The sequence below is a fragment of the Phlebotomus papatasi genome, chromosome 1 (genome assembly GCF_024763615.1).
Source record: "Phlebotomus papatasi isolate M1 chromosome 1, Ppap_2.1, whole genome shotgun sequence".
Taxonomy (NCBI): domain Eukaryota; kingdom Metazoa; phylum Arthropoda; class Insecta; order Diptera; family Psychodidae; genus Phlebotomus; species Phlebotomus papatasi.
In genome coordinates this window covers 92606940-92631834 of record NC_077222.1, presented here as the reverse complement: position 1 = coordinate 92631834, position 24895 = coordinate 92606940, and the positions used below count along the sequence as shown (strand labels likewise).

At 36.1% G+C, this 24895-nt stretch overlaps 2 protein-coding genes across 3 annotated transcripts; one reads left to right on the top strand and one right to left on the bottom strand.

The window, feature by feature from the left end:
• Positions 1-1802: 1802 nt before the first annotated feature.
• LOC129809759 (ras-related protein Rab-35) lies at positions 1803-9532 on the bottom strand. The gene is made up of 4 exons (XM_055859819.1): positions 9250-9532; positions 7202-7376; positions 2166-2290; positions 1803-2094 (listed from the first exon to the last, which is right to left on the bottom strand). The coding sequence occupies exons 1-4, from the start codon at positions 9299-9301 to the stop codon at positions 1844-1846; spliced, it is 603 nt and encodes a 200-aa protein (XP_055715794.1). The 5' UTR covers positions 9302-9532; the 3' UTR covers positions 1803-1843.
• Positions 9533-12445: 2913 nt separating this feature from the next.
• LOC129809757 (PHD finger protein 12) lies at positions 12446-19671 on the top strand. 2 transcript variants are annotated; one of them, XM_055859813.1, is made up of 5 exons: positions 12446-12592; positions 12685-12722; positions 12791-12972; positions 13103-15058; positions 19340-19671. In XM_055859813.1, coding segments are annotated over exons 1-5 (2349 nt in total). In that variant the 5' UTR covers positions 12446-12591; the 3' UTR covers positions 19512-19671. The 2 variants fall into 2 exon arrangements, with proteins under 2 accessions (XP_055715788.1, XP_055715789.1); XM_055859814.1 differs by having other exon boundaries at positions 12452-12596.
• The last annotated feature ends 5224 nt before the right edge of the window (positions 19672-24895 follow it).

Genomic DNA, 24895 nt, shown 5'->3' with positions numbered 1-24895 from the left:
AATGTGCACATTTTGCTTGCTGAAAGACTTCTTAAGTGCAATATCAATGTATTTTTCGTACAGGAAGGAGCATTCCTGACCGAAATGACTTGATTTCACCGAATTGACATTTCGAAAAGCACCCAAAAACATCCAAAGTGAAACCTTTTATTTTCAGCACTGGCGCTGATGTCGCTTAATCCACGTAATTTTACTAGACTTCATGAATTTAGAAGATCAGCCTGATCCTCCAAATTATGAGCTGATCCGTGAGTGTATCGACACCAAACCTCATTTTTCGGACTGATCCCTGTGTCTATTTTGGGCTTAAGGGATGCTGATCCTTTCAGAGTTCGCCACCATGGCGAAAAATATTGTTGTTTTTGGTCTGTGAAAGGATTAGCATCCCTGATACACCCGGAAGAAGGTCATTTCCCTATTGCATTGTAGACTCAGAACAAGGTAGCTGAAACAAATTCAGGATCTTGCCTTGAATCATCTTCAGATCAATTCACAACACCTCTCTGAAGTGACAGATGATTCAGGCGTGGGCTGGAAACCTAGGTGTCCTAAGCCCGCGGCCCCGATAAGAATAAGCGGTTGAAAATGAATGAATAATAAAGATCCAGAGATTACTAAACAGCCTTAAACAGACGATTTCAATATTTATTTACTTATTTCAATGTACCGGGCTTTTATTGCCATTTTGTACATTGTTCTGTTTACAAACTTCTTTATTCAGTTTACAACGTGTAGTGAAAAATGTTCGTTTAGATTTAGTCGCTTTAATTTAAAGCTTAAAAATATATCTCAGAACTGAGGAATTCTTTGTCGGAATTGTTTTCCTTTTGAGTAGGATTTCTCGTATGAGATCCCTATATCTCGAAATTCCGGGATTTCGACTATTTCTGTATCCTCAAAAGCCCAGAATTTCCCCATGTTTTGCTGTAGGAACTCCGCAACACCGAAATCTTGAAATAGCAGAATTTTGGAGTCACGAAATCCTTGAATTCGGAATGAGCGATATTGTTGAATCCAGGGATTTTGAAATTTCAAAAATCAAGAATTTCGGAAATTTTGTTTTTGAGAAAGTGGTACAGTAGAGTTCCTCAAATTTGAACAATATTTTCGAAAACGTAACGGAATTAATATGAAATCCACTTTTTCTAAATTAAGATAAATAACTTTAGAGAATATATCAAAGTAATTCATTGTGAAAGTAAATTGAATTTGATGCGAAAGTTAATATAATACGATAATATTGAGGAAAGACGAAAGATAAATTGGTTTTAATTCATACTCCACGAAAAACTTTCTTCACATAACCTCAAATTTTACATTTTGAATTCAACCATCTTTCAAATTTGAGGAACTCGACTGTAAGTAAAAAATTATGCATGGAACGCTACATAGAAATTCCAGTTGAAATATCCGCGGATATTGCAGAAAACTCCACTGAAAGTCCAATGGAAACTCCACACCAATTGGTCATAGGGATGGATCATTTTTGTTTACCTTCCGGAGGTTTTTCCACTGCATTTTATCTACCCCGGAAAAATTGTACACACTGAACCATGCTTCCCAACTTTGATCTACAATGCTTCTTGACTGTTTTATTTACTACACAAAACGTCTCTGTGTTGTCTCAAATTTCCTTTTGAACAAAAAAAGAAAAAAAAAATGCATCACACAAGACGATTTGGAATGAATTTTTCTTCCATTCTCTCTCCCTTCTTTCTCATTCGTTTTTTTTCCTATTTTCTTGAGCCCTTAAAGAAAAATTTTCAAAAAAAAATCTCCACAAAAGAAGAAAAAAAATTGTATGCATTTTAATATAGTTTATAATTATACTTTAACTTGCTAATTAGCAACACTTGGACTTTTTCTTTCCGTGCGGTTTCAATTTAACCGTATCATTGGCAATTTGCGCATTCTGTGCATTCTGACTGAGTTTGTGCTTGAGAACTTTTTCTGTGATGGCAAAAAACATCTCCTCAACATTTATATTGTCTTTGGCGGACGTCTCAAACAACTGTATGTCCATTTGACGGGCAAATCTCTGGGCATCTTCAGTCACAACAACTTTCCTCTCCGGAAAGTCATTCTTATTCCCAACTGCAAACCAATTCACCCAAAATTATCTTCTCAAATTTTGCCTCGGAACAAAAAAAGTAATCGCGACTTACCCAACACTTTGTTCACCACATCACAGTTCTGCTCGATTTCCTGCAGCCAGCGCTTCACGTTGGCAAATGACTCCCCATTTGTCACGTCGTAAACTATTATGACCCCATGTGTACCTCTGTAGTACCTGCAGAGATGGACAACAAGCAAAAGGGTCTATTTTTATGTGGCTCTCAAAAAGTAATTGTGCCATGAGAAAATGTACTCCTTGGGGCAGTTTCCAGATCCATTTCATCTGTTATTTCATCCTCTCAATCACTTTTGTACCGGACTTTCCCAAATGACCAATAAATTGCAGAAAACTGCTCAAGGGTTTGGAGTAAAGAGAGGACTAGTTCAGGCGTCTCAAAATTATTAACTTAATGAATTTCTATAATAAAATTCAGTACAACATAATAATAACAATGGTGGTACAACTTTCCACAGAGGAACTTAGGTCTTCCCACAAGTGAAGTTCGTGACCAGGACATCCATTATTATTTTTCTTATACAGGAATGAGATTGTCAGTCTATGCCCCATGGAATTAAGTGCAGTGAACACCTTTAACGCCAGAAAAAATCCTAGTGACCTAAAAGGGATTCGAACCCGGGACACTTGCATGAAACAGCGATAGATTTACCACTTGACCCATTAAGTGCCCCATCATCACATCATATAATTATAAGCCTTCTGGTAAACGAGAGTTCTAGTAATCAAATGCGGGTCACTTTGATTTAATGTCAAAAAAAATCTTATGAACTAAAAAGGATTTGAACCCAAGCCACTTAAATCATAGAGCCTGCACTCATATTGCTTTATATTCAGCTACGTTCTCCTAATTCACCAAAAAAATTATTAAATGAAATGAAAAAAATAATGAAGTAAATAAACTGTTATTTTCCATTTAACATTCGTTTAAAAATAAATTAGGTTGATATTTTAAGACAATAGACAAATTGACGACAGAATCTGCAACTTTCTGATTTTTCTCCGCATTCCTCCACGGACGTCGTGGGAACAAGCAACTCACGCAGAGGTTTATTTAGAAAACCATTGGACTTTGAAATTACGTGTAATCTATTTTATTTTCTTGTGTTTCATGTACAAAAATATAATCCGGAAAGCAATTTTTGGGGCCAATAGTAACTTTTATGACCCCTCGTAGTTCTCGGTTATGACCCCTAATAGTTCTCGGTTAGTAAATGTCTAGAAATCCCGATGAAAATGCGAGATTTTAGGTAAAAAATATTGTTAAATTACCAAAAATTAATAATAATAATAATATTGGGAAATGCAGACCTTCAATTAACTCAATTTTTGGGGTCAAAGAAAGAGTCTAGCATCGACAGCAAAACTTATGAATATCGCTTAATTTTTCTTTTAAATAAGGACCATTTTCGAACAGGAAATTCTAACCTTTTAGCGCCCGCTCCCGCCCCCAAATGTTGATGAAAATGCGATTTAGACCATGCGAAAATGGATGTATTTCACTTCGCTCAGTTTATAATTTAAAATAATAAAAAAAACGATCCATGCAATTATACGGATAACTGATTAAATTTAAAAAAATTCTGCTCCAAACACAACTTGGATTGGAATCCTTTTAATAATACAAATTTTTGAGGTTAGATTATAAATAACCTAAATTATCCTATCACATTACTTGTACTTTTTATCTACGCAAATTATATTGCTTCAGTATTCATTCATAGTTAATTCCTTTTATAATAGGGATTTCAGTTCAATTGGAAAGCTTTGATTTTGTAATGTTACTAGACACATTTACGACTTAAATCGAGAAACGGCTTAACTTAATTTAAATCAAAATAGTAATTTGACTAAATTCCCATCAGTTTTCCACTAACTAAGTAGTTTTTCGACTTAAGCCGAGAGACGTATTAGACAGAAACTTATACTGGCTTCAGACCTAAGGCTTAGCCATCTGGCTTAACTCCTCTAATTCCTTATCAGGCAGGATTTTTTAGTAAATTGTTGTTTAGAATTGGATATTAAGGGCAAATGATCCATTAGATTTTGAAAAATCAATAAAATTGCTTCTTATTTAGATTTTTCAGACCTTCGGGAACTGGGCTAAACCTTCAGTCTGAAGGAGGTATTATGGAAATGCAATCTGATCATTATTTTGATTATAATTACGTTAAGCTGTCTCTCGCCTTAAGTCGTAAGTGTGTCTAGGTCATAAAGCAGTAGCCCTTTAAACTTTGAAATTATTTAACTTAGTGGTTTAAATTTCTTTAATATTTTCATTTCAAAATCAAAGGCAGGTTAAAGAAATCGGAAATCGGGCATAATCTCTTTCAGATTAGTTAATGTGAAGGTTACTGCTTAGCCTAAAGTCTTAAACTAATAATAAACTTACAAATTAAATATATTTTTTGCAGAATAGGAATAAGTTTTTTAGGATCGATTCTAATTATGCTTCAAAACTAAAAAGAAGTTCTCGAACTTTCTCGAGGTTTAAAAAAGAAACACTTTAATGTCCCAAAATTAATCTTTACAAATGTAAAATGTCAAAATGGAAGAAATTAATTTTTTTCTTGGATTGTGAGGTGAATAAACAACCTAAATTGATTTTAAAAAGGGGTAAAAATGCTATTTTACTGGTTAGTATATATCTTTACTAAAAGGTCAAGTATAGGATGTTCGTTTTAAACTTTTTTTAAAGTCTTATACGGGCTTCAAACCTAAGGCTTAACCATATGGCTTAATTCGTCTAATTCCTTATCAGGCAAAATTTTTGAGGAAATTGTTTTTGAGGATTGGATATTAAGGACAAATTATCCAATAGATAGGAAAATTGTTTCTTATTTACATTTTTGAGATCTTCGAGAACTGGCTTAAACCTCCAGTCTGAACCCGGAGTTAGCAGCAGGAAAATAAAGAGTTTTTGATTTTACCTAAAACCATCTTAAATGTGTATTTGTTTAATGATTTAGGCTTAACCATTATCTTTGAATTCGAAAATATCGTTTAAGAGAAGGGGTAAAAATATGTAACTGAAGAAAAAACGATCGCAGTGCCTTAAAGCTTAAAGGATACAATAAAGAAAACTGAGTCTTTACGGGACTATTTAGATCCAAAGACAATGCTTTTACTTAAAAATTAATCTATCGTTTGGGCTCACTGGAAAGGTCTTGGAATTTCTAACAAGTCTAAAACGGTTATAGTCGGTTATTAACCGGTAATAAACCGGTAATTAACTTTTGAGTGATTTATAAATCGTTTGAGAACCGGTAGACGTTGAATGATGGGAAAGAACCTACGGCGTCAAAGTTTCGAGTTCGAGTATTATGGAAAGCATGGGACGCTTTATGCTCAACGCAGAATAACTTTTGTTTTGCAAACATGTTTTTTACATTTCAGTGAGAGTGAATAAGATCTAAATCTAGTCATCTCGCTCATTTTCACAGGCAGTTTCGTTACAAAACAAAAGTTATTGTGCATTTGGCATTACCGTCTCTTTAAATTAACTCTTGGATTTTACAAGGATTATCGTTTAAATTACTATTTGTTATAGAATTTGTAAATTTGTGACATTTCTACGTTTGTTTTTTACTAATAGAAAATATAATTTTTTTTGCAATATAGTTTAAGTACTTTTACCACTTATTGCATAATAATTTTAATTTATTTTTATCTGAAACTTAATAGTGCCGTTTTCGAAATAAGCAACAAAACATTTTTTCGTGGAGATGAAGGGGTAAGGATAGTAGGCTGAAAAGAAATAAAACTTCTGGAGATGTTCATTTTTATCGGGGGTAATCGCAAACCGGAAATTGATATTTTTGCATTTTGTTGCTCTAAGTCGGCTTTCAAGTGATTCCAATTTTTTTTTGCTTTATTCACTGGATAAAATAGAACTTATTAGGGAAGAATTTTGAGGCAGAATTATCCAGGAAATGAAATTTTTAATTGCGTATAATTTGTAAAAAAAATGTTTGAACACACAGCTCTTCGTTATCCGGCTGACGTGGGGACAATATGACATTTAGGTTTTTTTTTAATCGGGTCAACGGTTTTGATATTCTGAGCTGTGTGAATTTTTTTGTCTAAAAATAAGAGAATTTTGTTCGTGGTGTGTTTATGATTAATTTGAAAAAACTTTGATAAAATTAAAATAACACATTAACACACTCTACACAAACTGCATTTTTCGTAAAAAAAAAACGTTTTAAATACATCAATCGCCAGTATTTGGCAGCTGTCATCCGGATATCGAAGTGCCGGATAACAAAGAGCTGAGTGTATCAGGATGATAAATATTTCAATGAATATGAGGGATGGCATTTACTTCGAATAAATTAAGACTAACTCAATATTTCTTCTAAAGGAAAGTCTAACATCCCACTGTCTAATACTATGCGTGGCTAATTCTGCCCCGGTTTCCCCTAATGACCATGGATTTTTTAATGATTAAAATTATCTTTTTGATTGTTTCATTAAATTTCTTTCAAGTATTACTTCTGGAAGATACGACATTTTTGTTTATTAATTTGGGAAATTAAAATAGAAACATTTCAATTTCTGAAAAATAAATCTTTCAAATTTTATAAATAAAATTCTGAATAAAAAATCTTAACCCATTCCTTACCGTGGTATTATACATCATACGCAAATTTAGTTATTTTAGATAATTTATTCCTGGGCAACTATTATCCGAATTGCTGTCGGGAATGGATTTTTAGTAACATTAGTTCTAAAGCAATAGAGTCTGTAATGAATTAATGCACAGAATTTAAATTCAGTGACCGTTAAGACGTGTCTTTGACAGGGGCTCCCCGCGCCCCCATAATAGATAAAAAATTGTTCTTTTCAAAAAATTCATCTATTAATCTGTAGGAAACTAATCTTAAAATATGAAATGAACATTCTATCTCAAGTATTTCTGGTACATTGACTGAATGGGTTAACTGGAAATAATTTAATTAAAAAAAATCTTTTTGAAAAGTAAGTGTTAGAGACACCTGGACTGACCCATTCTTTTGATTTTCAAATTCAATAAACAAAAATAAAAAATAAACATTTGTTGAAACTCACGTGCTTGTGATTGTTCTGAATCTCTCCTGGCCAGCCGTGTCCCAAATCTGCAACTTCACCCTCTGCCCATTGATCACCACGGTGCGAATCTTAAAGTCAACACCTATCGTGGTGATGTAGCTACCAGTGAAGGTGTTGTCGGAGAACCTGATGAGCAACGAGGACTTGCCCACGCCTGCAGAGACATCATCACTCTCAATTAGCCCTTTTATCTCTTCCCCATCTTCTTGAGAAGCACGCGGAAGTACCATATGGGCACTAAAATTCCCCAAATAGCTCCGGATAGGAGGGAGGGTTCCTCAGGGACTCACAGTCCTCAGTACGCGGGCTTTTTGCCCCTTTCTAATCTCTCTTTTTTTTCTGTATCTCACGTGGGTGTGAATTTTATCAATTTTATCGCACAAAAGGTGGAAAATTCACTCCCAAAATCTCAAAGATAGAACCATAAATCATTCGGTAAATTGGGTAATTGTATTTTTGGGAGTATTCAGAGACATTCTGGGGCTCTTTTTTGGTGAGTTTTAGAACGTATTTTTTTGCTGAGAAATTTATTCAGTCACTGGGAACACTTGAAATTCGCCTTTTTTTGTGATAAATTAGAGATAAGTCGTATTTTTTTTTTCGGGGTTTTTAGGAGGAAAAATTCTAATCTGAATTAACTGGAATTTTTTTCAGAAATGAATCTTCTAAAAGCGAAAGGGATGCACTTCAGAAGATACTCAATCCCTGCCTTTCAATTCGACACAGATCAATGATATACGGGACCCTAAATTTGTCCTCCAATCATTGAGACATTCCCTCATTCTCTCTCATCCTCTGTTTACATCGTGTTTTTCTTCTTTGTGTGGCGGTGAGAACGAGAGTGAAATCTCAGTGAATGAATCACTGTTGACCAAGAGAAACTCCTTGTAGTGGAACATTTCTTGGAGATTCTTTGGAGGAGGGAAATAATCAAGCACTAATACAATCTCACTGAGCGAATGAAAGGTTTTTTAATTCCGAGAAATATGCTAGCCATATCGTGAGATATCTCGCAATGTTTGCAATATGCTAACTTAGTCATTTTTCCATGCTGTCCAGGAAAAAAAACGTGCCTACAGTTCCTTTTTGGAGACGACTGGAGGATGTCCAAAGCTTCCGGGAGGGTATTTCTGATTCTCTGGAGAGGAGATACTTCTCCAGGGAATCATAAAACTCTTCTGAATTTGTTGGAAGTCTTAAAAAGAGCCCCTATATCTTCCAAAATGCTTCAGAAGATATTTAAAGATCTTCCGGAAAGCCTGGTTTCTGACTAATATGAGCAGAGAAATCTTCCTAATCCTTAAAAATCATGAAAATCTGCACAAAGGGATATTTATTGCAAATCTAATTGATCAATCTATCACTAGAACCCCAGAAAACAGCCTCCAAACCATTTAAAAATATTCTGAGAATTTTTAAAACATTCCGGAAGGCTTTTCCTGGCTTCTGTGCCCAGGAAAATCTTCCTAAAAAATTACTAAATAGAAAAACCGGTAGACAGGGAGATTATTTGCTATTCTGGGTGTTTACGATGCCTTCAAAGTCCTTGGAAAGACCCTCAAGAGATCCTCCAAAAATCCCTTAAAGACGTTTAAACCTTCCGGAAGGCTCTTTTCTCCCTCTAGGGAATTGGCAAACCCCTTCCAAAGCCCAAGAAATGGAAAAACTCAGAGGACAAGAGAGATGTTGTGTGGAAATCCACATGATTAGCACACAGAAAGAGCCTCGAGGCAATGTTTGCACAGTGTCATTGTTGGAAGCACAATTGGTGCTGATTGGTGTGCTTTGGCAAATGACGCCAAATGAGGCAGCCACGGAAATGATGTTAGAAGCTGAGAATGATTCTCCAGGGTCGGGCACTTTAGCTCAGGGTGCCCCACATTTCCCACAAATACTCAGCAATATGGAACACCCTTCCCGGACGACACTTTCCCATCCCAATTTTGTGGAATTTCCCAAAATCTGGCACACGATATGACTATCCTGAAGCACAGGAAGGACTGTCAGCTACCCATCTGACCACTCACCACTGTCACCAATGATAAGGAGCTTGAAGAGATGATCATAGTCTCTGGCCATTGTTTCCACTCACACTCCCTCGTCTCGAACTTCCAACTCACACTACTAGCACATGTATCGAGACGATTCACGGGATTCTTTCACACCTGACCCTTTAGTACTAGCCACACCGCACTCCTGAACACTTTTCGCGGCGGATGTCACAGGGAATTCATGAAAAATTGAGAAGAAGGAAAACTGGGAAAAACACTCACGATTTCAACTGACAGTTACCCTATAAAACTGCCGTCGTATTTGTACTTGCCCTTTAACGGATACGTCCTTGGAGAGTCGCCAGAGATCCCTTGGACAGTATTTTTCTATAATTTTTCTCAAAATATTTGCAAATTTAATGCTATCTAGTTTTTACCATTTTTATGATATTAAAATAAATAATTTTGTTATTAAAAAATTAAATAATCTAATCTCTAATCCGGATCGCCGTAATCCGGACGAGTCATCGACGGTTACATTTAAAATCATTTTGAGGTCATGTATGTCATGTGTGAATACGTCTTCAGTAATGAAAATGAATTTATAATCCTGTAATGTTTTTGTTTAATAAATGAAGTATAATAGCGTAGGAATCTCTAATTATGTCTTTTTAAGCTTCTTTAAAACTTTTATTATAATTCTAGAAAAGAAAACTTGCATTATATTTTCGAAACGTTGAACAAATTCAAAAAATCTATCCGGATTACGAAGCGGACAACTGTCATATTGTCTCCCAATCATCCGGATTACAAAGCGGGCACTGTAATGACAGATGTCCTCTTGGTTATTCGATCCAATTTTTCATTTTTTCCCTTCACTTTTTTTTGTTTTTTTTTTTTTTTGTTAAGGAAAATTCTGAAAATCGGTCTATTAAAAATACATTATTAGATAATTCTTTGTTTTAAGAAAAATGTCACATATTATTAATTCATTTTCACTATATTATCTACAATTTTAAACAAATTCGTCAAGAAGTTATTCAAATAACTCCGATCTGAATAAGAGAACGGGCATTGTACCAATTCTTTTTCTTTTGAGATTGCCATTCAAAAATTCTCTCTGTAGTTTAAATATGATTTTTGTTTTCATTATAGCATAAGATGTATCAGATAATATTTCATCAGCGGTCAGTTCTCTGTTCTCAGTCTGTATGCACTCAGTCGCTTTATTTGCTCTATTATATCATAGTACCCTATCTCGGTGTGTGTTCGTATCAGTCATAGTAGATATTTCGACGGTTCTATTCCATACTATGCTATCTCAGAATGACAACTTTTCAGCCATTTGAAGTTGGTGATTTTCTATTCTACCCGTGTAATTTTTTTCAAAAGTCTCAAATATCTCGTTACCCGAACATCGGATGAACACCAAATTTTCACCAGTTGTTAATCTCGGTCTCAGGAACAACATATATCTCGGAGTAATATAAAGCAAAGTCGACTTAGCATGTTATGGATGGAGCCGTCGATTTAATATAATAATAATAATAATAATTGTTGGCTTTATTTGTAATTTAGGCTTATAACCTCTATATACAACCAAGATTAGAGTGGTACAACGGTTAGAGATTCTTATGTACATATTTTTGAAATGTTTCTGAGAAGACATGCTAGTCAACAGCTTGTAGGGGCGAAGATGTGAGAGAGATGTCCATTGGAAAGAGTGCTCCTCAAAGTATCCAATGCATCCATGAATGAAAGTGCGAGTGATCTAGCACGCTTGTTTGACGGGTGCTAGAGAGAGTTGTACTCCCTGACGAACCAGGACAGCTACATCATGATAGAGTTAAAGAGAGTTCCCGTTGTGTGGGTTTTGAGAGTTAAGAGTTACACTGATGTGGAATGAGCCATCCAATCCAGAGTGATGCATGAAGCCATCAGTGGTATCTGTGTATGATCGGCTAGTGACAGTGCTGGAATTGATCAGCTGGATCAGGACAAGGCGCCTGATACTATGTATCCAGCCGATCAAAGTTTTTTCAGCACTGGGTGCGATTCGACCGTCGCTCGAACCAGAGACTTCTGCACCATAGATCCAGTACTCTATCCACTGAGCCACGAGGCCCCCTTGTATTGACTGAAGTTCCATTTTCTTGTGCAATCTCGTTCTTGTACCAGCCTCTATTGTTTTTAATCGGTTCGCTTTTTTGCTCATTCATTCATTTAATGGACGATTTCCAAGCCGATATGGCATGAGAAATATTTTTCTCCTACTGCTCAGCTTTGAACCCGACACCTCACAGTCAGAGACACTATTCTATCCATTGAATCCACATAAGACTCTCGTTATATGGTAAAGTGCCCTCAGTCGACCGGTTCCTCAACTCGACCGGTAGAGTTGTTTATTCAGTTTATTTATATTTACTATATTATTTAACGTATGATCTAACATTAATAGATCTAAATCTAAAATAAATAATACGTATCAGTGGCAATTTCATAGAAACTTGAAAGCTTTTATTTCATATTTTTATTGAATACATTTTGTCCGCCACGTCGCTTGTTTTGTTTTGAATTAATGACAGATGGTAGGGATTTTTCTCACTTTTTTCTCTCAAATATTGAATTAAAACGATTCCATGTTACACTATCCGCACCGTCTTTGGATATTTGGAAAAGTTTGTGAACGTTTTATTGAGAAATATTACATTTTTGCTGCAAATTACAAGCTAGGCAAACGAGCAAAAAAGGTTACGGCAAACGCTGATATTTTTTTTTAAATTAAGTGCACTTACGATAATTTTTGTTTAAAATAATTTTTGTTGGGCTTATAAAAATTTCTTTTTCTTAAGTGCGTTTAATAAACAAAATTACTCTGATTCCAAATATGTATATATCTCAAAATCGTAAAAAATGAAGTTACGATTAATGCTGATTAAATCACGATATGCGAATGAGCTAATGTGCGTTTCTTTTTTTTTCGCTTTTTTAATAATCTTTTACGAAACCTTAGTTGATTTTTAGGTAATTTTATACATTCATAAATTGCAAATTTTAAGTTAGTTAAACTTTTGATACGTTGTAAACATTGCTTTCATTTTCTTTTAATTTAAAGTAATTTATTTTTTTAGAATGACCTGCTGTTGATTTGTCGTAGGACATTCCAATGCTTTTCCACATGCTTTCTCCAATAAATTTACTGGGTTAACAAAATTCTCCAAACCCAGTAGCTGAAAAGTCTCCAGTGTCACTCAATTGTCACAGCGGCCGCTTTTTTGCTCCAAAAACAATTAAAAATCTCCTTTTTGGGGGATTTTCACGGTGATTTTCCATCTGAAAAGTGTTGTTCAGTGACGTGAAAACCCCTTCAGTACTGAGAGTAAGTAGGTTTTCAGTGATATTTGGTGTAAATATTTCAAATATCCTTGTCCCTATTGCATCCCTTTTGCTGATGTTTTTTTTTTCTTGCAGTGGAGTACGATTTGGACACTTCCGGAGGCTTAATGCCGGTAAGTTTTGGTTTTTTTTGTTGAGGATTGTTCAGGGGATTTGAATGAGTTTTTTTTGTGTATTGCAGGTGATTCAGGAGTTGATTAAGCCGCCAGATGAGGAAGGAGGCAAGAGCAACAAGAAGACTACGCATCCGTACTACAAGCGTCCGGGAAGGGGACACAATCATGATTCCTGTGATGCCTGCCGGGAAGGTGGAAATCTCATCTGTTGCGATCGCTGTCCATCGAGCTTCCACCTCGGTTGTCAGTAAGTTCCTTTTGGTTTTCTTTTTGTTGATGGGGGATTTATTGGGATGGGATCGAGGGGTCCGGAAGATTGACGTTTTGAGGGATTTTGCGGGACTTTGAAAGGGTGTTGAGAGGTGAATTTGTTTTAGTGACCCTCCTCTGTATGAGGAAGACATTCCCAGTGGGCAGTGGCTCTGTCACACTTGCCGGATGACCCAGAAACCTGGTTCAACCAAGAGCGATTCAGCAGATCGCGGGAGCAAAGATGAGGGCTCCGGGCCAGCATCTCCAGGAGATGCTGAGTCCAAAGAACCCAAGGAGCCCAAGGAAGCTCCTCAGATCAAGAGGATCTGCAAGAGGAGCACTTCCCGGACTTCGGTGTCCAGTGACTCGAGTGTCACGGAGAAAAATAAGAAAGCCCCGGAGCTTCCAGTGAAAAAACTCACGCCGATGGAAGAGTTAATCCGGGCAGCTAGTATCTTGAATCCCAGGCAATTTGAGCTTCCGCGGGAGATGGAGATGCATCATCAGTTCCCGGGAGATGACAAACTGGAACCTTCGGGATGCCAGAAGAATGGAACTAGCAAGAAACCTCAAAGGAGAACAAAGCCTCATGAACTAGATCCCAATGGATTGGTCCCCCTTCCGGCTAGAACTTGCTTCGTCTGCCGGAAGTCCTGCAAGAGGGCGCCACTTGTGGCTTGTGACTTCTGTCCCTTGCTCTTCCACATGGATTGCCTGGATCCTCCACTGGCAGCACTTCCCACGGGAGTTTGGATGTGTCCCAATCATCCTGAGCACTTTGTGGACTGGAAACTGGTCCAGAGCGACTCCCACAGCGAGAGGATCAAGCTGTGGAATAAATTTACAGGGCCAGTGGACCAGGAAACTGTCAAGGCTCAATTCCTGCGGAGAGCTTACAGCCAGAATCCACCGTTCCGGGTGAAGCTGAAAGCCAAGCCCAGGGACGTGGCTGAAATCCCAGAGATGATTGTCTATCACTATCAGAATCCTCCGAAGCTGCTACCATCCCTGAGGAGTGTCATTCGCTACGAAGTCGTCAAGAAACGGAAGCTAGAAGAGAAAGTGTCCAGGAGAAAAACCCTGGTGATTGATGAAGATCTCGAGGCTCTGTCTCAGGCCATCCGGGAGGATGAGAAGCCTGAGGCACTGAAAGCCGAAGAAGAAATAAAAGCCGAAATTCCCGAGGAGGAAATCAAGGAGGAGCCGTGTCAGGAAGCTGAAGATGCAGAGATTGACAGGGAATTGGGACATTTGGATGGGAATCTCATCAAAATGCTGGCATATCAGCGTCTGCAGCAGATCATGAGTGAGAATCCAGATCTCATTGGGCGAGTGCACTACAGAAATGTGGCCAAGTCCATTCGTGAACTCTCCCGGACAAATCCTCTCAAGGGAACTCCCCTGCCCAGTGAACTCCTCTCTTCCAGCGATATCGCCCGAATTGCCAGTCTCTTCGAGTCTCCGCTCAAGGAGGACAAATCCCGGATCTGTGAAATGATCTATGGCCATCAAATCCCAGCAGAAGTCCTCTCGGCCAGATCCCGCCATCCGTTGGGGCAGGAGAAAATCCGGGCTAGAGCTGTCCTCACTCCAGTCGGCGATATTCTCTACAGCATGAAGTGGAGCTCGGCTTATTCTCTCTCCGGCGGCGTCTATATGCGCTACAGAAAGCTCACAATTGGCTCAGGTCCCGGAAGTGACTTGCTCCTGGACAATTTTGGTCGTTGCCGGCAAACTTCGCGGAAGCACGCAGTGATCTTCTTCGATGATGCAACGCAGCAATTTGAGCTGCTGAATTACTCAGAATTTGGCACAGAAGTCAATGGGCAGCTCTTCTCACTGGACTTCACGGAGCATCCGCTGACGTCGGAAGAGCAGGCGGCGAAACGCAGGAAGTCTCCGGAATTGCCGCCGGAGGAGCCGAAAAAGAAGACAAAACGCAGGAAGAAGCACAAGAAGGAGCCAGAGAAAGAGGCTGAAAAGGGACCGAATGAGGAGGATATTGAGAATCTGGTCAGGGACGTGATTGACAGGAAGCGTGGCATCAAGAGGGTTCATCTCAAAGTGGACGATACTGCAAAGTGAGTAGTGTCTTTCTTTTTTTCTTGACAGGGAATTCAAAATGGGTCATTTAAGGGGTTTATATCTCCACAAATTTATTTTTGAATTATTTGCATTGAATATCCAATTCGAAATTTTTCATCGGGAAACACTCAAAGTGAATTATAAATCTCAAAAGGATATTTTGAAAAATTTGAGGTTATCTTCAATACAACCTTAAAATACAAAAAACATTACTTTTACAGCTTTTGGAATCGCAAATTTCTGAAAAATTGCAAACTTTTTGTTTAAATCAAAATATTTACCCGTCAAATAATTTCGTCAGATATCTTTTAAGTTTTCTGCAGAAAATATCTACACCTCTGCCGAAAATCTGCCGAGAAATCTGTAGATATTCCTACGAATTTTATTTGGGCTTGGGACAAAATTCGTCAGAATTTTTTGCAGATTTTCTGACGAATCCTGATGCACACTCTGACGAATTTCTGTAGATATTTTGCCAATTTTCTGTAGATTTTTCTACATTCCATCTTTCCAGACAGCTGTGTCTGAAAAGATGGAATATTTTTCACTGAAGTTTGCAAAATTCATTAGAGTGATTCTTGGTGATTTCACCAGTGTTTATATAAAATAAATAATTCGGCGACGTCGTGTTATAAGTAGAGAATAGTGAAGTGATAATTTTAAACACAGTGTCGACCTAAATTTCGTATTTTTGTATCATTAGATTGGCGATTTTTAAGAAGTTAGTATTTTTGCTCGCATCTTTTTAGTTATCTAAAATTTTTAATCGGTAATGCTTGTTAAGCAGAGCATACGATTTTCTTTGTAACTTCTACAGTTTCTTGATAAATCAACAATATTTTTGTTGAGACAATGGAGACTATGCAGATTTCCAATGCAGAAATTCTGCCGAGAATCTGCAGATTTTCAGCAGAATTTCTGCCGAAAATCTACAGATTTTGTGACAGAAATTCTGCAGAAAATCTACAGATTTCCTCTGAATATACCGTTAAAATTCAAAAAACCTCAGAGTAAAATCGGCAGGTAGAGCAATGATTTTACGGGTATTTTTACAGGGATTTGGAATCAAATTTCTGAAAAATTGCAAACTTTTTATTTAAATCAAAAGGATGTAATGTAAATGAAGTGACAGGAATACTATAGCCAACGGCTGCGGCAATTCCATTGGATTTCCAGCAGCCTTTTCTGCCATGTCTGCTGATTTTACCGCTAAAAATCCGCGTGGAGTTCCCTGGATTTTACCGCTCAAAATCCGCGTAAGCTTCCGAGATGGAATTTGACGCTAAATTTCTTCCTAGCGTTCCATGAACGTTTGCGGAACTCTGTATAGGACCGTCTAATAAGAAATGTCCGCGAGTTTCCATGGACTTTTCTCTGACGAATATTTCCACGGCTTTTCCTATGGATTATTAGCGTATAATCGGCAGTCAGCCCTTTAAAAATTTGGAAAAATCCTCTTTATTTCCGCGAAATTCTCCGTGGAAATTTCCATTCAACGGCCTTAGAGGCTTCCGTGGTTTAATATTACGAAATTCCACGACTTTTCCAGTGGATTTTTTAAATATATTTTTCTTCAAAATAATTCCAAAAAATGATTAAAAATTTCGTGGAACTTTCATAGAGAATTTCCAGAAAAAACATCCACAAATATGGACGATCAGTGCCAATTGGCAGCTTAGAACTTGGAGAGTGTTCATGTTCATCTATCAGACGAACACTCAATTGTTCTACTTTTGAGCTGAAAATATTGCTACCATATCGTTCATTTGAGTATGTCTAGCTCGCAAGAATTATAGCGTTAGGGCGAAAAATAAATGCAGAATTTTCGCGTTTACTTCCATGGAGTCTTGGCCGGAAATATACCCGAAACTATACTCGGAATATTCAATGGAAATTATGTTTAAATTTCCATGGAATGCTCTTAAATAATTGCAAGAGAATACTTCGGAATTTTTTTCAAGGAAATCCACGTGAAAAAAAGCTGATAACTCCGCAGAATTCCAAGCAGAATATTAGCGTTTATTTCCCCGGAAGCTCACGCGGAAAAATACAAGATAAATTCCATGGATTTTTCCGTTACTGTGAAACTTTGCTTGAAAACTTGATCTTAGGAAATAAGCAGGAATTTTCCTACAAAAAAGGGGGCGTGTTATGGTAAAATCCATGGAAAATCCATAGGAAAACTTCTGGAATATTCCATGGAAAATTCCAGTGGAATCCGCGGACGTTTCACGTTTAATTTTCCATATGAACCTTCCATGGACTTCTACTAGAAAGTGACGCTGGATTTCCATTGTATGTTGTTCAAATTTTCCATGGAATGGCCATTTTCCATGGCCTCTCCTTGGAAAAATTCCATGGAAAATTGCGGAAATTTAGCGTCCAAATTCCATGGAATGAGCGAAATTTGACGCAAAATGTCCAATGGAACATCCGCGGAAGTTTACTATGGGGTAGGCATAATAATCTAAAATTTGATCAAAATGTTCAGTGGCGTTTTTGAGCAAAATTAGTTTAAATTTTGACGCTCTCGCAGCAGCGCCATCTGTGGTGACTTTATGAACTTCCATCTGAAGGTATAGCTCCGTATAGCTCGGGTTAGGAGTTATCGATCGACTTAAGTATTTTTGTGTTTGATAGGCATAATCTGCAGTTATAACATACTAAAATTTTAGACCGTTGCACAAAGGAATTTTTGAGTTATTTAACTTAGAATATTGAAAAATCTTTTTAAAAATAGCGCCCCTAGCGGTGGTTTTATGATCTTGCGATGTTAGAAGGGGAAGTTGCATTTCACGAGAGCTTTCTAAAATGACTTCACTTTTTAAATTCTAACAATTAGAACCGGAGTTAATGCGTTAATAAATTGTTTTTGGCACTTATAGCTCAGGTCAGGTGGGTCAGGGGATCTTAAGTTTGCTACTGATCGAAAGCTATAAGGTCCAGCTATAACATACTAAAATTTGAGTCCGATCCATGCTATAGGGGCGGAGCTATTCAGAAAAATAGGGTATTCAAAATGGCGGAAGGTCGGGGTCAATGCACCATGTTGCAATTTTCACCATTATAACATAACCTTTACCGAAAACCGCAAGTCGATATCTTTTTTAGTTTAACCCTTTATGGACAATTGGGTCGCCGGTGACCCAAAAATGAAATTTTTCCTACGGGCATCTAATGTTGTGTATTGGTCTAATAAGTCAGAAAAAGTGATTTTTTCTGACCCCCGATTTTTGACCCTCTCGTCCTTAAAGGGTTAAGAGATATTAAGTTCCAAAGAACGGGCAGACAGACGGACAGGAACGTTTTTTAGCCACCCATATATGCGTAATCAGGAAGTGTCAAAACACGTTTTGACAAAGTTTGGGGCCAATCGGAGGATATGAGATTTTATTAGGATTATAGTAGGTGAGACTGTTAAAAAATCTCACCTAATACCGTTGAATTATTCCTATAATAACGATTTTTCAAGTTTAAAAGTTAAAAGGGCACTAGAGAGAGAGCACATTTATCAAGCGAATGGGGTCATGTTTCAGCTCGTTGGAAAGGTCTTGGAATTTCCGATAAAACTGAACCGGTTCCAATCAGCTCTGAACCGGTTCATAACCGATAACACATTTTTATTCAAAATTCAATTAAATTGCCCTTTTTTGGTTTTTTTTTTGGGCAATATTTTGAGTGTTTTATAAATCGGTTAAAATCGGTTGTGAACCGGTAATGAACCGATAAGTAATTTTCGTCCGAAAATCAATTCTATTGCTCTTAGAACTATTTTGGGAATATTTTGAGTGATTTATGAATCGGTTTAAATCGGTTGATAACTGGTAAACAGATGGATAATGAGAAAGTACTTTTGAGGTGTAGCATCAAAGTCACAAGTTTGAGAATTTTGCAAAGCTTGAAATTCTTCACGAATTCTGAGATTCCACAGAGTTTGGAGGCTTTTCCGGCTCTTTTTCCTGTTGATTTATTTTTTGAAAATTAAGAAAGATATACAGTAGACTCTCACTCAATCGGCTCTTTTTCAATCGGGCGACAAATTTTGTTGACAATTTTCACGTTTAATTATGAAGCTAATTTGCTCAAATTTGCTGTAGTTCTTCCTATTTTATCGTGATTTTTTATAATTGAGCGCTTTTTGTGGAATTTACAAAGGCTTTGACGCCCAAATCTATCGATGAACCGGATGACATTACGCCCCAAATGCCCAATTGAGAGAGAGTCTACTGTACTCCAAACGCTAGCCCGAGATGCCAAAATGTTGCGTATACTTGCAGGATGTCAGCTCCTGAGCAATATCCCTGCAATTGTACAAGTCGATCTCCCTTGGTTGCTGGCTGGGAGGGATCTGCCATCCTCAAGCACGGCTATCTGCTGCGCTTCGGTTGTCTGGCGTTTGTCTTCTCGATCATCGAGTTGGAGGCATCAGAGGACCAGGACAGTGCATAAAAAAAGTGTCGCTAATACTACTGCATGTTCAAATGTTTTATTCAATTTTAGATGAATGTAAGAGAGAAAAAAAAACAAGATTTTAGCTGAAAAGTTTTAAAGTGTAAATTCCAGTGCCCAAAATGTACGTTTATTTTGCCAATAAATTCTAAATGTGAAATGGTTGTTCATTAATTAGATGGAAAGAACTTTTTTTTCTTGAGAATATTAAATTGGTAAATTTGTGCTGAAAGGGAGAAAATGTATTTTCTCAAGGAGCTCCGTCAAGTATTAAATCTTCAAGTAATTTATGTAAGTAAATTGTTCGTGTGTGGAGGAATTTTCATTTCCCATCTCCGTGTGGATTAAAATAATGGTCATCAGAAGGAGGACCAAGAATCTGCAAGTTCACAAAAGAGATACTCCCACTACCCCCCTCCAACCATTCACCCTCTATTTTGCTATTTATGGCTGCGAAAGGGAAATTGATCCTGTTTCCGGTGTTGCGAAATACTCCTCTTGTGCTGGGGGATCCCTAACAATGAAGAGTGGCTGTGGCCTGAAATTTACGAGGCATCGCGCTTTGCCAGGAGAAGAGATGATGGTGGTGCTTATGGTAATTCTTTTGGAATGCTAAAGTGCTGCTCTCCCTTTATGTGGAGCCTCTTGGTGCTTGTGTCCTGGAATGAGACTCCCATCGAGAGATAAAAAGTCAGGGAGATTTTGTGCATGTAAAATTAAGCCCACTTTTTCACACCACGATGCACAAGATATGCAAAATAATTATTTTATTCCCCGTATCTCAGGCAAAAAAGAGAGAGATAGTGGGTAAAGATCCGGCTAAAGCTCTTTATGAGATACTTGAAGACTTGAATCATGCGAAAGCCAGGAGTAAGAAGATGCAAAGCTACAAAGTTTTTCACTTTTAGTTCGTTTGTTCGCTGAGTAAAGAAATTAAGTAGAAATATTCTTCAACATAAAGTTTAAAGTTAAATTACTGTTGAATTCCGGAAGAAAGTTAACCATTATTCCAAATATTTATTTTTTTTTATTTAAAAAAGGCGTTTTAAACTGTGTATTCAGTTCCGAATGTTCTTTTTTCTGTAAAATTCACAATGTTTTTTTTATCTTTGGTGTTTGTATTTAATTCTTAAAAAAAATGGTTGGTGTCTTGGGTATATATCAATTGTCAGTAAAGACCTCTACACATTGACAGCAATTTTCATAAAAAATTGCTTTCTTGAAGGAAATTATCTGCAATGCTACAGGCACAAACGTCAAAATTCTGTCAAAAATGCACTTTTTGACGAAAATTGCTTCCAATGTATAGAGGCCATAAGACGCAGTACTATTCTACATCTTTTTCATGTCTAAAATGATCCTTTACGTTACGGTCTATTCAGATGAAAGATATTTGTTTGAGAAATTTGAAAATTCCTACAAACTTACAAATTTATAGAAACAATGATAATATAATCATTTTTATGAATGTATTGAAAAATATTTTGAACAGAAAGCTTGAGAATTAAACGTTAAGGACAGTTCCTAGCGTCATTCGTGAGAGAAAGCAGTGCCCTCATGCGGAATACGTGGCAAATATCAGTGAATTTTCTGGATAAGTTTTTTTTAAAAGTAAAAAAAATATCCAAGATATAACTTGGACACACGATTTTCTATAAAATTTGGCGACTGATGACGCAGATTCATTCTAAAATAGTAGGGTAAATGTCCTAATTCAAAACCATTTTCAGACGCTTTAACTTTGACAGATGATTCAACACATTAAGTTCATATTTTTTCTGAGGAGAATTACATAAATTTGCTCCTTGACTCTTCTAGAATGTTACTGTTTAATGAAAATTTTTTAGATATAATTTGAAAATTCTTAAATTTAAGAAAAATACAAAAGTGCAAAATACTGCAATTGGAAACAAATTAATCCAAATGGAGACAAGGGAAAGTTTCTAATTGGAGACATATAGTGTATAAGTGAAACCGCGACGAAAAGCTGCCAAAACATTGTTGAGTTGCTCCTGAGTGCAGGATTTGTTCTTATTCCTGGTCTTTTCTCCTTTCCCAACTAAAATAATAAGAAAATCTCTCCAAAAAAAAAATCATATTTCCGGGGTTTCCTATTGAAGGATTTGCAGACACTTCAGAAAAACACTTTTTGTTAACGAAATAGGTAATTATTTCATTTGAAAACTTCACGTACCGTTAACAATAAAGATTAGCACTTAATTTAACTAAAATTAGTCAGAAATATGACATAAATGTTAAACAAAACGAATAAACAACAGTCATTTTTCATTACAGTGTTTTTCATTGGAAAACATGCTCGATCGATGAAAAATTCGATGGTGAAAAGGTACACTCTTAATTTTTCTGAAAAATTAACAAATTAAAATTTGTGAATATGAATGGAATTTCGCTTTATTTGGAGCAAAATTAACTACATAATGAAACTGTGGTATAGAAAATATATAAATATAATAATTTAGTACTGTATTTATCATGAAAACATTGACGTTTCCATTTGGAGTAGCGAAAAATTTCCATTTGGAGCAGGTTTTGAATTAGCTTAATTTACCCTATCTCTGGACAATTTCCCACCTTTCAACTTTTTGTAATTTGCCATTTTTAATCTAAATTATAAATTATCAAAAAACTGATTATTACTTATTATTTATCATTATTTTTATATATACATATAATTACCATTAACAACTTTAAAATGTACAAACCCACCATTTGCCTTTCAAATGACAGAAAGTTAAAATGTAACCGGTTTACATTAAGTTGGTTGCATGTTTTGACCATTTTGAATTAGTTTTTTAAATGAGGCAACAAACTTTTGATTTCTCAAAAATGACCAACTTTTGGAAAACAGTTATTTTTGATATGAAATAAAATTATTTTTTTTGAAAAATATAAATAATATCTACGGATTACAGGGAACTCCTGCAAAAAGAAAAATTTGAAAAAGTAATTTTTCTATCATTTTTTTCACTTTATTTCTCAAACATGCATTAGGCAACAAACTATTGACACCCACTGTATGTTTCTTTCCATTTCCTCTCCCCTTCCGCCTCTCCTAAACCAAGTTTTTTGTCGGTTCTCTTGAATTGAAACACCTAGGAGGCCTATGACCGAAAATATTTACGACATTGAATTTTCAAAGGTCCAAGTTCAGCCTTTGCTTGAAATTGAACCTTTGGAAAGGTCTTGAAATTCCCAATCCGACTGCATCAATTTCAAACGGTAGGGGAGACTGGGGCAAAATTAGTTACTCATGGTATTAGATATTGGGATGTTAAATTTGCCTTACAAGAAATATTGAGGAAACCATAATTTTATCGAAGTAAACACCTTCCTTTCTATTCTTTAAAATGTTTATAAACCTAATACTAACTTTTTTTGTGAATTATAACGTAATGAAAAAAATCATTTGCTGACTAATTTGCCCCAGTCTCCCCTAATGAATTACAGTAGATTCTCGCAAATTCGGCTCTTTTAAGATCGGGCTACTTTATAATTCGGGCGGCAGTTAAATTTGAAAAAAGTTTGTTAACATTTTTCAAGTTCGATTATGATTATTCAAATGAAGCAAATATGCTCAAATTTGTCATGATTTGTCTTAGTTTTGATGTGATTTTGCATTATTAAGAGGTTTTCATGAAATTTATAGTAGCAATGAGCATATAAACTCAATATGAGTATATGCAGATGAACATTAAATCGTTGCATTTCAAGCAATTTGCTGCACGAATTTCTCTCTAATTCGATTGACTTTATTTTGGTCCCAAATGCCCGAATTTGGGAGAGTCTACTGTAGTAGGGAAGGTAGAGGTAGTTTTACGCATGCATTAAAAATAAACATCTTCATCTTCAGGCGAAAAACAAATTTTTAGCAAATGTTCTGTATATTTTCAGAGAGTCCATACTCAGAAAAAGCTAACGAAAGACAATTAGTTTAAATGTGTTTCATATAGAAAAAGGTCCTGAAAAAAAGTTCTGCTGTGTGAAACTGCCCCACACTTCCTTAAAGTTACCGTAATGATTTATTCTTTTCGAATATTTTTATTTATTGCTCATATAAATTTTTGGTTCCAAACGGTAAACAGTACGAGATATCAACTTTCGGTTTTCGATGACCCTCATCCCCCTATTACTTCAGTTAATTATCTAGAGGAGCTTTTTCTTCTCCAAAACCATGTTTTTAGGTTTCCTTGGACACGGCTTCAGAAATTTCTTTAATTTTAGAATTTCAAGTAACTCATTTGCAAAAAAAAAAATTAAAAAGGTACATATTTATTCTATCATTTTTCCACATGATTTCTCAGACATATTTTTCCAGAAACTTTTAACTGATACTGACCGGTATGTGTCTTGGCTTACAGCTTTCTATCCTTTTCAATTTTAATTTATTCAGTTAATTTCTTTTAAAAATTATGAAAGAGGTAAGTATTATAAATTAGAATCTATAATATTTTAATAGTTTTTTTTTGTTACTTGTTTATTCAATACTGTCCTTCAAAACACATTTAGTTTTGCTAAAATTCTATAATCACAAATATTTACATAAAGCAAATTAAAAAATTCCGTTTTCATTAAGATCAAAATTAAAGTAAGTGGTTTAAATTGAAAAGGTAACAAAAGTTGCAGCCATGTAACTGACGAATAAATGTTTCTACAGAGATCTTCAGCCTTCTAAACAGCTGAAGAATGGTAAATTGTGAGATGAGTAAGATGGTGAGATGATAATAAATTTTAAATGTGCGGCTCTGTGCCTATTAAATGTGGCTCCCTCACATGGCAACTTTCTCACAATCATCCCCGTCGTCTCATGCGTGTTGCTGGCGGGAAAAGTGAGTAGCAGAGGAAGTTGTCTGCATGTAAATTTGTGAGTATATGGAAATGCTGAGTGGTTATAGGAGATTAGTGACAAAGATAATATTCCCCGAGTGTAAGAAGAATTCTAGTCATCTAAGAGTTATTTGGGATTATGTCACATTCCATAAGTTTTCTCATACATATTTATTCAAGAGAATCAGCTACTTCTCGCGAAGCTCCTGGCATGAATTTTGCTCTCACAGACAACAAGCTTTGGGAATGAAAAAAAAGAAGACCTCCCATCCCTTTCTTTTGTACCATGGGAAAATTCTCAATGGGGGAGAAAGTGTGAGCTAAAGTTTGCTAAGGAAGGATTTCAGATGAAATTTATGCTTTTCAACAATGAGAAAGATGTGTTTAAATCTTCTGTTTTTCCCCGATAATTGAAATTATTAAATTTCTTTTTTGCGCTTGATATTCAAATTAGTATAAAATCGTTAAAACCCAGCTGACCAAGTTATTATCATAAAATTTTCATTACTGAAATGCCAATGTATCAATAGCAGTATTTG

Bases quoted from the DNA above. Each gene is read 5' to 3' on its own strand.
- LOC129809759 (XM_055859819.1), bottom strand. From the start codon at position 9,301: ATGGCCAGAGACTATGATCATCTCTTCAAGCTCCTTATCATTGGTGAC. The intron at 2,291-7,201 runs GTGAGTTTCAAC...CCATCTCTGCAG, and splicing joins TTCAGAACAATCACAAGCAC to GTACTACAGAGGTACACATG. The intron at 2,095-2,165 runs GTAAGTCGCGAT...ATTGGTTTGCAG, and splicing joins TGTGGTGAACAAAGTGTTGG to TTGGGAATAAGAATGACTTT.
- LOC129809757 (XM_055859813.1), top strand. The intron at 12,723-12,790 runs GTAAGTTTTGGT...TGTGTATTGCAG, and splicing joins CTTCCGGAGGCTTAATGCCG to GTGATTCAGGAGTTGATTAA. The intron at 15,059-19,339 runs GTGAGTAGTGTC...GTATACTTGCAG, and splicing joins AAAGTGGACGATACTGCAAA to GATGTCAGCTCCTGAGCAAT.